This window comes from Hyperolius riggenbachi, chromosome 6 (genome assembly GCF_040937935.1).
Source record: "Hyperolius riggenbachi isolate aHypRig1 chromosome 6, aHypRig1.pri, whole genome shotgun sequence".
In the NCBI taxonomy this organism is placed as follows: domain Eukaryota; kingdom Metazoa; phylum Chordata; class Amphibia; order Anura; family Hyperoliidae; genus Hyperolius; species Hyperolius riggenbachi.
In genome coordinates this window covers 299,061,785-299,075,835 of record NC_090651.1, presented here as the reverse complement: position 1 = coordinate 299,075,835, position 14,051 = coordinate 299,061,785, and the positions used below count along the sequence as shown (strand labels likewise).

At 45.2% G+C, this 14,051-nt stretch overlaps 1 protein-coding gene across 1 annotated transcript; it reads right to left on the bottom strand.

The window, feature by feature from the left end:
- Positions 1 to 331: 331 nt before the first annotated feature.
- LOC137522813 (trans-1,2-dihydrobenzene-1,2-diol dehydrogenase-like) lies at positions 332 to 12,768 on the bottom strand. The gene is made up of 8 exons (XM_068242909.1): positions 12,285 to 12,768; positions 10,754 to 10,865; positions 9,292 to 9,455; positions 8,073 to 8,325; positions 5,530 to 5,637; positions 2,387 to 2,403; positions 587 to 737; positions 332 to 512 (listed from the first exon to the last, which is right to left on the bottom strand). The coding sequence occupies exons 1-8, from the start codon at positions 12,609 to 12,611 to the stop codon at positions 403 to 405; spliced, it is 1,242 nt and encodes a 413-aa protein (XP_068099010.1). The 5' UTR covers positions 12,612 to 12,768; the 3' UTR covers positions 332 to 402.
- Between the last annotated feature and the right edge of the window lie 1,283 nt (positions 12,769 to 14,051).

Sequence of the window (14,051 nt, the reverse complement as noted above, 5' to 3'; positions counted from 1 at the left end):
ATATGGCAGCCTCCATATACCTCTCTCTCCAGTTCCCCTTTAATGTGAAGGAGCAGCTGCTATGCACGCCTTACATAGCAGCGTGTGTTGCTATGTAAGGAGCATGCTTTTCCTTAGTCATACATGTTGCTTACATAGTAATCTGTGTAACTTTAAGTGCGGGAGGGTCTCTATTGCAACTGCGATACTTCACTAGCAGCCGCTATAACATAGTTACTATGTAAAATCGAAAGCCTCCACTCAGTCCACTGTACATACATTGGGCATAAATGGACCATCATGTGATAATAAAGTGCATTCAAAAACTTCATACAGGATATAAATGACCACATTCATGTGTATGTGACTTTTATTAATCAATTATGTGCTGCAAAGTAAAATATCTAAAAGACTATCTTCTCCTCAAGCTCTGTCCTGTGGGAATCTCACGCCCAGTTGCTTGCGGACCTCATCCATTATGGTGTGAAGCAGTTCACTGTCTTCCAGGCTCATTAATGGACTTTCTTTTAGCCCTGAAAACCGAAAATGCTGTCAGAACGCTTGTGGACACCACTGGCAGCGCAGGTCACGTGATCTTACACCTTACCTTTCAGGAGACATTGGCGTACATGCTCCGCCTCATAGCTCAGCCCCGTGCTGTTAGTGAAATGCATGGGCTTACTGGAAGGGGGGAGAGGGAATTTGGTCTCTTTGCCGTTGACAATTATTGCGGTTGGGCACCACATGCAAGAAGGAATCTGGGGAGAATGAATGTAAACTTGATATTGATAAAATAAATACAGTATTATGAGCATTCACTTAAAGAGGAACTCCAATGAAAATAATGTAATAAAAAATACAATACAAAATACAATAATGATGTATAAATGATTTAGTCAGTGTTTGCCCATTGTAAAATCTTTCCTTTCCCTGATTAAAATTTGGCATTTATCACATGGTGACATTTTTCCTGCTGGCAGGTGATGTCAGTGGAAGGAGATGCTGCTTGCTTTTTTGGCAGTTGGAAACAGCTGTTATTTCCCACAACGCAACAAGGCTCCCACAGTGTGATGTCAGAACCATGGTCCTGACATCACACCGTGGGAGGGGTTTCACCACAATATCAGCCATACAGAACCTCCTGATGATCCGTTTGTGAAAATGAATAGATTTCTCATGTAAAAGTGGGTATCAGCTACTGATTGAGATGAAGTTCAATTCTTGGTTATGGTTTCTCTTTAAAAACTAAACTGCAAACCTCTACCTTTTCCATGTATATAGCTAACTGGCTTAAAGAGGTGAAATGCTCCATCTAATAGTAGGCCCCATTCACATTGCAACAAAAAAACACAATGTTTACTGGAACGCAACGGACTGGACCGCAAATTCAGTTTCCAACAAGGGCCTGATTTACCATAAGGCACTGTAGGCACGTGCCTACAGGTGCTTGATGATGGAAAGGTGGCTCACTCCCCTCCCCACGTGCCTCCCTCCCTGTGCATAGTCCAGAGCTACCTAATATTTGGGGGCACCTCCAGCTACTTAATACTGAGGATAGCTTTGGATACCTAATACTAAGGGCCACCTGTAGCTGCTTACATTGGGCATGGGAAGTAAGGGAGAAGTGACAGCTGGGACAGCCAGCACACTGTCTTGCAGTGCAGTTTGGTGGGGTTTTTTGGAGGTTTATGGAGAGTGAAGTCTAGAGTGCATCTGTGCCTATAGGCTCCTGTGATGTAAATCCAGGCCTGATCCCGGACCGCTGCATTTTTCAGCAACCATATCGCAGTCTTGCAGAAAATCGGATGCAATGGAAGCCTATGGTAACAGACAGTGTCCCTTCCCACTAGACCACACACAAAATGCTTACTCACCTGTCTAGTGGATTCAGTTCTGCCACCGCTGGTCCCCGCCATTTGGTCCGAAGCAGATCGAAGCCCAGCAGAAGCATGGGGCACACCACTGGTTTGCAAAAAAAACTACGGTAATCCAGCTTCAACATGGAAATTTCTCATTGGTTTATGGTAGACCAATTAGAATAATCCCAGTTGCTAGGTAGGCCTCCAGTTGATTTTTTTACAATCCAGCAGAGAGCCCCATGCTTCTGCCAAGCTCCGGTCAGATTCAGGAGTCAGGACAAGCTGCAGACGGTGGTGGACAGTACGGGGCTGAAGCAGATGGTTGAAGACGCAAACGCAGTGGATGCAATGCGGCCGGTATTTGAATGACACCAGCGCATCCTGAGCAGATATGCTGCTTACTGTGCTGTTTCTGCATCTACTGCATTGGCGGTCGCGGTGTGAATTGGGCTGTAGTTGAGATAGTCTGCATGGCAGTTAAATATTGTATATGTGATATTATTTTTTCATTCATATAAAGAAACCGAAATGTAATTCCATTTAAATACCTGAATCATACCGGTGGGGGGTCCGTTAAAAATGGCGCCAGTTATCGTAGTTAAAAAATGGCGCCCCATAGAGAACCATTATCACTAGTTATTTTTCGTTTTTGACAGCTAAAAAATGGCGCCGGCTTTAAAAACGATATTTATCGTTTATATTTATATTTGTATTGCTCCCAAACGATATTTATCGTTTTAACCCCTGCTTTGCTGCCGTTTTGAAAATATCTGCCCGCCGGCTTTAATGTTTAATAGCAAAGCCCCCTTAAAAGCTAAAAACACCAAATTTGCAGGGAACGTTGAGAAGAAAATTGTGAACAAGAGGAAAAAAAAATCTTTCAAAAAGACCTTATAGTTTTTGAGAAAATCGATTTTGAATATTCTTCTTCTGACCGTGGGAAAATTAAACGCCCGCCGACTTTAGCGGTTAATAGCAAAGCCCCTTTAAATGCCAGAAACACCAAAATGTGTAGGGAATGTTAAGAAAAATAGTGGGAACACGAAGAAAAAAAAATTGTTCAAAAAGACCTTATAGTTTTTGAGAAAATCGATTTTAAATCTTCAAAGGAAATGTAACTATTTAAATCGCGTACTGACATTCCCGTGGAAACTTTTTCCGCCGACTTTAGCAGTTAATAGCAAAGTCCCCTTAAATCCTAGCAACACCAAATTTGCAGGATATGTTAAAAAGATACTGGGAAACAATATTTAAAAAAAAAATTTGAAAAATTTTATTTATTTTTTTTTTAAATTAAAATTTTTGGGTTATGTTCAGAGTGTGGGAAAAGTTTTGAAAAAAATGACGTGGGGTCCCCCCTCCCGAGCCTCTGTAACCCCTTGTCTCCCATGCAGGCTGGGATAGCCAGAATGCGGAGCCCCGGCCGACTGGGGCTTCGCACCCTGAGCTATACCAGCCCGCATGGTCCATGGTATGGGGGGGCTTCGGGGGGGAGGGGCGGCCAAGCCTTCCCCTCCCCCCCGGAGCCCTTGTCCAATCCATGGACAAGGGGCTCTTCCCCACCTCCGGTGCCCCAGGAGGAGGTGGGGGCGACGACTCCCTGGGGGGGGGTTCATGGTGGCATCTGGGAGTCCCCTTTAAGAAGGGGAACCCAGATGCCTGCCCCCCTCCCAGGAGAAATGAGTATAGGGCTACTTTGTACCCCTTACCCATTTCCACAAAGGGTTAAATGAAATAAAAACACAACAACGAGAAAAGTCCTTTAATGTTCTAAATTAACCAGAAATACTTACCTGTACCTTTAAGAAAAAAATCCCACGCCAATCAGGTCCCACGACAGTATCCTCTATCTTGCGATCTTCTGATACATGTTGATTGAAGATCTCCGCTGCCCCGACGCCACACACGCCGCCTCCGCCGCACTCACTGCTCTTAGCTATACTTAGTATAGCTAAGAGCAAAAAGCATCTTTAAATTTTAGCTCCAATGGTCCCCATTGGTTCCTTAACAGACCAATGGGGATCAGGAGGATCCCCATTGGTCGATAAGGAACCAATGGGGAGCCTTGGAGCCAAAATTTAAAGATGCTTTTTGTTCTCAGCTATACTTAGTATAGCTGAGAGTTGCGTCTATGCATCTATATAGATGCATTAGCGCTAGCTGCCGCTGCCCTCCCTGCCTCCCCCCACCTGTCACCCTCACCCATGCTGGCACCCATGGGTGACAGGTGGGGGGAGGCAGGGAGGTCAGCGGCAGCTAGCGCTAATGCGTCTATATAGACGCATAGACGCAACTCTCAGCTATACTTAGTATAGCTGAGAGCAGTGCGGCGGAGGCGGCGTGTGTGGCGTCGGGGCGGCGGAGATCTTCAATCAACATGTATCAGAAGATCGCAAGATAGAGGATACTGTCGTGGGACCTGATTGGCGTGGGATTTTTTTTTTAAAGGTACAGGTAAGTATTTCTGGTTAATTTAGAACATTAAAGGACTTTTCTCGTGGTTGTGTTTTTATTTCATTTAACCCTTTATGGAAATGGGTAAGGGGTACTCCTGCACCCCTATACTCATTTCTCCTGGGAGGGGGGTGGGCATCTGGGGGTCCCCTTCTTAAAGGGGACTCCCAGATGCCACCATGAACCCCCCCCCAGGGAGTCGTCGCCCCCGCCTCCACCTGGGGCAAGGGAGGCGGGGAAGAGCCCCTTGTCCATGGATTGGACAAGGGGCTCCGGGGGGGAGGGGGAGGCTTGGCCGCCCCTCCCCCCCGGAGCCCCCCCATACCATGGACCATGCGGGCTGGTATAGCTCAGGGTGCGAAGCCCCAGTCGGCCGGGGCTCCGCATTCTGGCTATCCCAGCCTGCATGGGAGACAAGGGGTTACAGAGGCTCGGGAGGGGGGACCCCACGTCATTTTTTTCAAAACTTTTCCCACACTCTGAACATAACCCAAAAATTTTAATTTAAAAAAAAAATAAATAAAATTTTTCAATTTTTTTTTTAAAATATTGTTTCCCAGTATCTTTTTAACATATCCTGCAAATTTGGTGTTGCTAGGATTTAAGGGGACTTTGCTATTAACTGCTAAAGTCGGCGGAAAAAGTTTCCACGGGAATGTCAGTACGCGATTTAAATAGTTACATTTCCTTTGAAGATTTAAAATCGATTTTCTCAAAAACTATAAGGTCTTTTTGAACAATTTTTTTTTTCTTCGTGTTCCCACTATTTTTCTTAACATTTCCTACACATTTTGGTGTTTCTGGCATTTAAAGGGGCTTTGCTATTAACCGCTAAAGTCGGCGGGCGTTTAATTTTCCCACGGTCAGAAGAAGAATATTCAAAATCGATTTTCTCAAAAACTATAAGGTCTTTTTGAAAGATTTTTTTTCCTCTTGTTCACAATTTTCTTCTTAACGTTCCCTGCAAATTTGGTGTTTTTAGCTTTTAAGGGGGCTTTGCTATTAAACATTAAAGCCGGCGGGCAGATATTTTCAAAACGGCAGCAAAGCAGGGGTTAAAACGATAAATATCGTTCAGGCAGGACCAAAAAAAAAAAAAAACAACAGTTTTAAAACGATAAATTTCGTTCTGCACTATTTTAACCTTTAAAACGATAAATATCGTTTTAAACATATATCGGGCAGAAGGGGGCGCCATTTTTTTGCCGGCGCCATTTTTCACTAGACGCACCGGTGGAGCCACATATTGCAGCCTGGTTTGGCATTGCCACCATAATAGTGCAGGTGAGGATAGCTTGACGCTTCCCTGAGTATTGAAGAATGATTGTCACGGTTTCATCCACACCTAGTACAAAAGAAGATAAACTAGTCTTGGCCATGCTATAAAAAGATGTTATTTCCAAGAACGAATGGTAGTATGAGATTTTACCTACACCATCTGGTATTCAAAATCTGTTGTACGGGCGGAAGCAGATAGAGGTGGTAAATTTGAAAGTGTGTACCAGGCTCAATGCCAATGGGAGCAGGGGAACTGCACAGCTCCGAAAGGTAATTTTGAAACAACTTTACAACTCTATTTCGCCTCGCTGCTCTGCATTTGGGCATCATGGGGGGAGCAGGATGATGGCACTGGTGAGGGAAGGACATGGCACTTTGGTGGAAGATGTGTCATTACTGGAATTGGACATGGTTGAATACCCTAGGGAAACATAGTCATTTGTAGGAGGTAGTAAGGGTCTCATGGAGGCTGCACTATTATAGAAAGAGCTATGGTGGCCAAACTTGTTATAGAGGGAAAGGGGGCATGGTGACTGTACTTAATCTATGAGCTTTCGTACGTGAAGCATTTGGTTAAGGGGGGAGGGGGTGAACATTGGGGGTAAGTATGCACATGTAGAAAAAAGATTTTGAGCTGCACTCTCCTTATTTGTGTTGTATGTATATAGTAAGAAAGTAAAAGAAACCACAGCTGCTGGCATCCTATCTCTTTCCCACAGCACCTGGACGCGAGCTCTGTTGTTCACGTGGAGGAAGAAAGAAGTATGGCATGTCCATAAATAGACAGCACTGTTTTCTGTATGCATTTTCTGCACCCCATGTGTATCTGTATGTGTGAAAACATGCACGTTTTATCACAGAAGCTAATGTAATTGATAGAGAAAATGCCTGCAGTGCTTCACTGCTGTCTGTTTTTATCTGCATGGGGAAAACACATTCAAGTGTGCACTAGCCAATTGGACAATATTTGGTTCTGTTTTCTTGTGCAGAAAGCATGGGGGCGGGAAGGGGGGGGGGGGGTTCATCCAAAGTTTTGCAGGGGGGCCCAGTGATTTCTAGTTATACCCCTGACCAGTAGAAAAAACTTTTATAAAGAAGTCTACTGTTGATGACAAAAATGTTGCACTGCAGGGTTGTGTGTGTTACTGTAACACGTAACTGCAATTTTATTTTTTTATGGAAGTATGGTTCAGTAGCATAGCTACAAATCACGCTAAACTCCCCCCCGCCCCCCACCGTTGTGTCCATAAACAGGCGAGAGAAACATGCACCATGCATCCAAACTGTGCCTGTTCCTTATCAGTGGCTGAGCAGATGTAGCCATTAGAACAATTGTGCAGAGAGCTGAAAGTTTTTTCTCTCCATACCCTTAGTTGTCAGTCTCTTAGGACAGGGAAAAGAAACTTCTCCATGCACGGGTCCCCCTGCGTCTTCTGGGCCCCCTGCGGCTGCATCACTTGCAGGGTCTATTGTTATGCCCCTGTTACTGGTGAGTGTGTGCTGCTGCATTCACACACATGTAATTTCAGTAACTTTTTAGAAATCTTTGCTGTGGTCTGATAATGACTAAGGCGATGATTGCAAACTTTTTGTTAGAGGACCCTTTTGATTAAATACAGATAGGTCTGCTGGATTTATGTAATTTTACCTTGCTCTCCTGTGTTCTCCAGCCTTGAAGAATATTGCTAAATCAGGCTTAAAGTGGACCTGAACTCTTGCACAGCACACAATGAAAAGTCTTTATTTTGCATATAGTTGTTGAAGAAATTAACTGCTTTGTGGTCCTGTGCTTGTTTAGCCAGATAAAAGTGTCTAATTGGCTCTTATCAACAGCTATGAATCTTCTGCAAGAGCTTTGCCAAGGCAGCTCTCCCCATACAGAGAACATTGAAGCTTAACCCTTTGCTCCCTGCAAAGTAAAACCAACTTGTAAACTTTTTGTAGGATTTCCATAATTTGTAATTAACTTTTTTTTTGTCCATAAAGGTTATCAAGGTGTGGCTAATCTTTTACAGCAGAGAGGAAATTCTGAGTTTAGTTCCACTTTAACCACTTGCCGACCGCACACTCATACCGTGCGGTGGCAAAGTGGTAGCTGGAGGACCAGTGACGCAGATCTGCGTCGCCAGGTGCCTCCCTAATTAATCAGGAAAGGCCGCTCCCGCGAGCGGCCGTTTCCTGTTAGATCACGGAGCGGGTCTCCGTGAATAGCCTGCGAGCCGCTGATCGCGGCTCGCAGACTAAATGTAAACGCAGGAGACGTATGTGATCCCTCTGCCTGCAACCTGATCTGTGCTGGGAGCTGCAGAGCCCACCCAGCACAGATCATAAAAAACAGTGCTGGTCCTTAAGGGGGGGTAAAGGCTGGGTAATCAAGTGGTTAAGGTTCATGCATAGTACAAGTATATGTACAAGAAAAAATAGGGGAGGACCTTGACTCATGAGCTTACAAATATAAGATAAAGCATAGTACTTGGTGTTGTTTCACATTGATACACTTACCAGTCTCGTACAAAAAGCCTCTGGCAGTGATTGATTCTGGTTTTTCATCTTTGAATACCATTAAGGCAAACTGAAGACAGTAGCAGCCAATGTCCAGAAGAGCTCCTCCACCCAGCTCCTTCCCCACTGCCCGCGGGACATGGTATTGGTTAGAGCCAAACTCCGCCCGCACCACTTTTATATCGCCTATGGCCTTCTGGGATAAGAGTGTCCTGATCTGATCGTAAACAGGAAAAAAGCGACTCCACATGGCCTGAAAAACAAAATATAATTAGCAAACATATCCCAGCTAATGATCATTATCTTGAATCATTCTTCTGTATCATTATTGGCAGTTTGCGTATTCAGAACCATATGCATGTGGCTTTATTACAAAACTAATACTCCCTACTTTATACAACTGTATTACAACTGGGTGTTTGTGAAAAGTGATTGCATATAAACGTACCTTCAACATACTCTAAAAAACACACTTGTTCAGACAAGTCTATAATTTGCTAGAGGTAGCATTGGAGGTTTACTTCCTCATCCTCTAACCCCTGTGTACCTTTCCCTAATGTCTCCACCCCTCTATCACAGGTGTCAAACTCATGGCCTGCGGGCCAAATGCGGCCCTCCTTGCCATTTTATGTGGCCCACCCAGGAACTGGATTTATGATTTATGTGCGGTGCTGTGACATGTGTGTCACAGCACTATCCGCACCTTCCAGCATCCCGTGGCCCCTGCTCTGCTCACCCATAATCTCCAACGTCGAATATGGGTGATGAGCCCATTCCTAGTAACGCCCACTTCACTCCCCAGCCCACTGATGGTTCCTGACATCAGTGTGTGTAATGGCGCACCGCACAGGAGAGCTGCGGCTTGTGTGGGCTTAGGAAGCTTGCTCTCAGAATGATCAGTGTACTATCGTTCTGAAATAATTTGCGAGTGATCTTGGAGAAATCACTTCAATGGCTACAGTAGCTAAATCATAATTGCTCCACGTATCAAAGTGAAATTACTGTACTTTCACGATTCAGCAAATCGCAAGCACTTTACGATTGCCTCAAAGTGCCCATGGTGGGTCCTAAATGATATACAGCCATGTTAGAAAGCTCTCTTAGAGAAAACTCTGCCTAATTTGAGTTCCTCGTCTACGTTATGGTTAGTCTTTAATTGCTATAGCATAAGGAGAAGAAAGAAAAGGTAAAGGAAGTTAATTCTTATGATATACATTACCTCCATAAAGAAGACATTATATTTTCTGGCAGCTGCAGTGAGTTCTTTCACCTCAGTGGCATTCATGGCCAGCGGTTTCTCACACATGACGTTCTTCCTGTGCTCCAAGAACATTAGGACTACATCCCGATGGACGATATGCAAAACACCAACATAGATAATGTCTACAAGTAAATGCAAACAAAAAACAAAGTCACTCTGAATTTATGGCATTAATCTCAATCCATACATGGTAGCTAAGAGAACAGAGAAGCTAAAGTGTATTGTATTATTTAAGAAGCTGAAAGCCTAAACCGGGGACAGTAACAATTCAATCTGGAGAGCAACCTGTGCGGTATGTTTTCGTGCTTTCAAAGCTGCTGTCTTCCCGGTGTAGCAGGTGTGGATCTGTATAGAATAGCCAGCCCAGCATTGCTCGTTTTCAGGGATAGATTTGTCTATTTGCCAAGTAAGGTTGAAGACCTTTACAGATTACAGTTTGTCTAGAGGTCCAGCACATTAGTTATTTCACTAAAGTACAGACAAGAGATGTTCATAGGGAGATATACTCTATGCATCCTGGCTCATTTTGGGTGGATAGGTGGAGATTGTGTCCCTGCACCCTACTCTAGTTTGAAGGTTATTTACAAGCAAATCTAGGAACATGTTGGATGTCATTTGGAGACTCCTGATATTGACCAGATTTCTGTGTGATGTGGCCCTATCTCCGTCTTTAGGTTTCTGTCAAGTCACCTACGGGTCCTCTCACAGCCTCTGATCTTGGCCAGAGCAGCGGGAGCAATGTTAGCCCAGAGGGAGGTGCAGTGGGTGGAGCCTGGCCACGTGCATGTTGTCTGACATCACTACACGTTTTGGTGCTTAACCATGCCTTAGTTGGGAGTGGGACCTGGACAAGCTCGGGGGCTGTGAGAGGCTTTTTATCCTACACTAACTGTAAGTGCATCTTTATGTGTTTATGTGAGGCCCGGCGAGGTCACCCTGGAATGGAGGAGGATGGGGAAAGCCTCGATAGGATCCAGAGGCTTCCCCCTCCCAAGGTAAGTACCCCCCAGGGGCACTTCTTTACGTTACAGGTTGTCTTTAAGGAATAACAAAGGTCAATGCACCATTGGAGCGCTCTTCTTCTTGCTCTCTGTACAGCACACTGACACCACCCAGTATTCGAAGCAGCACAGTGAGCGACAGCCATAAGCAGAGTTACTGTAGAGAAGCACAGGAAAAAGTTTTTTCTGAAAGTTCTACAGCTGTGTATAGGAGCCTGCCAAGGCGGTGGAATAGTGGAGATTATGCCAGAGGTTGGTCTATCACAAGAAAACTGCAATTTTTTTTTATAAAACCACCACTTCGCACAGTGAATGTCCAAGCCAGCCACAGACATTGGTTGCAAAGCACAATAGGTTGAATTTCTACTCGCAGTAAGCATACAAGAGATACCATGTCTACCATGTAAACTGTTTCTTACCAATATTAGGGTCCGTAGCAAGTTCTTCATAGGAGCCGTACACTTTTGGTATGCAGTGAGTTTTTGCAAGCTCTTTAGCACGCTTCTGGTCTTTAGCTGCAACAGCCACAGCCTGCCAGGGAAAAATTAGCAACCAGTGATAGTGAATTGAAGAAATAAATGCTGTGGTTGGATAACATTCTGTGAGCCTTGAGCACAAGATGTGCTATTATAGCCAGTTCACTGAATCTATCATTTTTGTGTCTGCCACTCTATGGCCACCAGACGCTTGTCCATATATCTGGTGGAAGTAGTGGTGGACACAACAGCTAACCTTATGTATTCATATCCAAGTTTTATATGCAAGAAGCATGATTGTACATACTGACATTTCCAGCTTCTGGACAGTAATGCCAACTTTTGAACCACTGGCCCTTTCACTGGACCTCTGTCTCCAGTCAGGGCCAGAACTGCCATTGAGGCAAAGGGGGCAATTGCCCCAGGGCCCCGACCTCTGCATGGGCCCCGCGCTGCCCTCCCTGTCAAATGCTACTCCCGGGTCGCTGCGAGTGTGCTTTCTGTAATTACCTATCTCAGTGGGCGGGCGGGCAACAGCTGCACATACCGTGCACTCTGAAGCTGGCACACTGTCTCTATGACCCGGCGCGTAATCTGTAAACACATGCCGAGTCATAGAGTGGGAGGGAGACAGCGTGCCAGCCTCAGAGTGCACGGTATGTGCAGCCGCTGCCTGCCCGCCCGCTGAGATAGGTAATGAAGCACACTCACAGGGACCCAGGCAGAAATTGGGCGACAGCGCAGGGGGGTTATGGCATCTCAGGCAGGGGGGCCCCATGCTTAAGTTTGCCCCAGCCCTTTCTCCAGCAGCATTTCATTGGCTCCACCTAGGCATGAATGCCAATATATACCCATATTTCATCCCATCTCAATATATATGAGATGGGATGAAATAAAAAAATATATATATATATATACATACCTGAGGCTTCTTCCAGCCCCTCCAGGCTTATCGTTTCCATGCCGCCTTCCTCCGCCTCCTAATTTGCCTGCAACTGGCCCTAAAAGAATCCTCCAGTCGGGGCCAGTCGGCGCAGTTGCAGTCTGGCCGAGCGCGTTCCCCTGTTGTGCTCCTGAGGTCAGGAGTGTTCTGTGCCTGTGTAGTAGTACTGAGCATGCGCAGTTGACCCCGGACTGGAGGACTTTCCATGGCCAAGTGCGGACAAACAAGGATGTGGAGGACACGATGGGAGTGATAAGCCTGGAGGGAGCTGGAGGAAGACCCAGGTATGTATATTTTTTGTAGGTTCTCTTTAACCACTTTGCATGTGGTTAAAGAAAACCACTTGGCAAGTGAAGATGAAAAATTATCTCCTAGGAGAAAACACGGGAGACAAGGGCCCATATGGAATTAACTTTTTCTCCTGAGTGATCTCATAGGAGATATTTTCATCTTCTCTTTAAAATAACTTTAAAAAGTGAATTGCAAATGGGCAGCTGGACGATGAGGTATATGAGAATATATACCACTCACCTGGTGATCTTCGGCTGGCAAGGTGCGCAGAGCTACCATGAAGTCATTGCTGATCTTCCCTGCAGCGCAGATACCCCATCTAGTGGCCATAAGGAGAAGATCAGTTTCTTGCAGTACAGAACTGCTGTCAGAGCAGAGAGATAAACTAATCCCTGGCATGCCTGCTAGTTTGCCTTTATAATAAAATGTGAGGGGAGTGTCTTTCATTGAAGTTAACGAGAAAAATTCTGCTGACAAGCCAGTCAGTGGACAGTCTTGGAAGTGGAAGACAGGAATAGACACTGACCATAGCAGGATTTCCCAACCTATGTGCCGCGGCACATTCATGTGTTACAGCAGCTCTGGGCATGTGTCCAGTGTCGGACTGGGAACTGGAAAGGCTGAGGAAATCCACTTGCTGGCCAAGCAGTAATCAGGTGTTGCTGCTCACAGTGAAGACTTGCTGCAGGTTTCTATTGGGAGTGATAACACACGGTTTCTGCTGCTTGGCCGGCAGGTGGATTTCCTCAGTTTTTCCACCTCCCAGTCCATCACTGCATGTGTTGTCGCTCTGCCTCCCCTTTCCGTAGTCCAATAGTGGGGGGAGGGGCAGAAACAGTAATCCAGAGTTTTTATCCCTATCACTGTAAGACTACTATTGTATATTCTGTTGATTTTTGGAGGGCAAAAGAATATCCTGTGAAGAGAGTTGAAAGGAAGTGTCCCTTTTCTCATCTCAAAAACTTGGGAGGTATGCCACTGTACCAGCAGAAATATCGACCCCAGAAATAGAAGTCACCACTATGACAACAACAGTAGCAGCCACTCATTAGTGGCCACCATTGTACCAGCAGCTGTAGCAGCAACTGAGTAGGAGCCACCACTGTGCCAGCAACAGCAGCAGCCACTAATTAGGAGCCTTCACTATGCCAGCAACAGTAGCAGCCGCTGATTAGCAGCTTCCACTATTACAGCAGCAGTAACAGTCACCACGGATTAGCAGTCACAACTTTGCCTTGAACAGCGCGTCACGGAGATGTGACTGTTTGGCATGATGTGTCACTACTTGAAAAAGGTTGGGAACCACTGGACTATAGACTATTAATGGATTATTATTAGTGGTCTCATCACCTGCAATTAACATTGTAGGCAATGGTACTGCCGAGGGCACCACCTACCGCCTGATCCAGAAGCGAGCCATGTCATATGACCATATGGCTAGTGTGACAGTTGTCCTTTGAGGCTTATCCTGCATGCTGATTTTCCAGTTTTCAGGACAGAATTTAAAGTAGAGAGCTGCATCTAAACCATGTTTGCACTCCCAGGCACAGCTGTCATGCACAGCCACTTAGGAGCACAATCGGGCAGTCGCGCCATTGGGACAGAACATGCGCTGTCACTGTGACCCAGCTGGGTTGGAGCTTTTAAAGCGGGAGTGTCACCATAAAAATCACATTTCAACAGCAACTGGTATGAATGTAATAATTAAGTGATAAAGAGGATAATCCTGCATTAAAAACTTTCAAAAAAGTTTTTCTGCTGTTATGATTTGGAGTTATCACATACCTTAGGAGCACTGGCCCTTTAGTAGTCAGTGCCAAACAGTTGCATTCTGGGGGTTCTTTTTATCTATAATATATTCCTCCTCTTCCATTTATTTCCCTGCTTAGCTGCTTACCTGAAACCTGATCCCCTGCTCCCTTGTGTTTACAAACAAGGCTGAGGTGACTCAGCGATTGGAGGAGAAAAGAAAAAAAGTAACGGGCACAAATTACATCAGGATTTAGC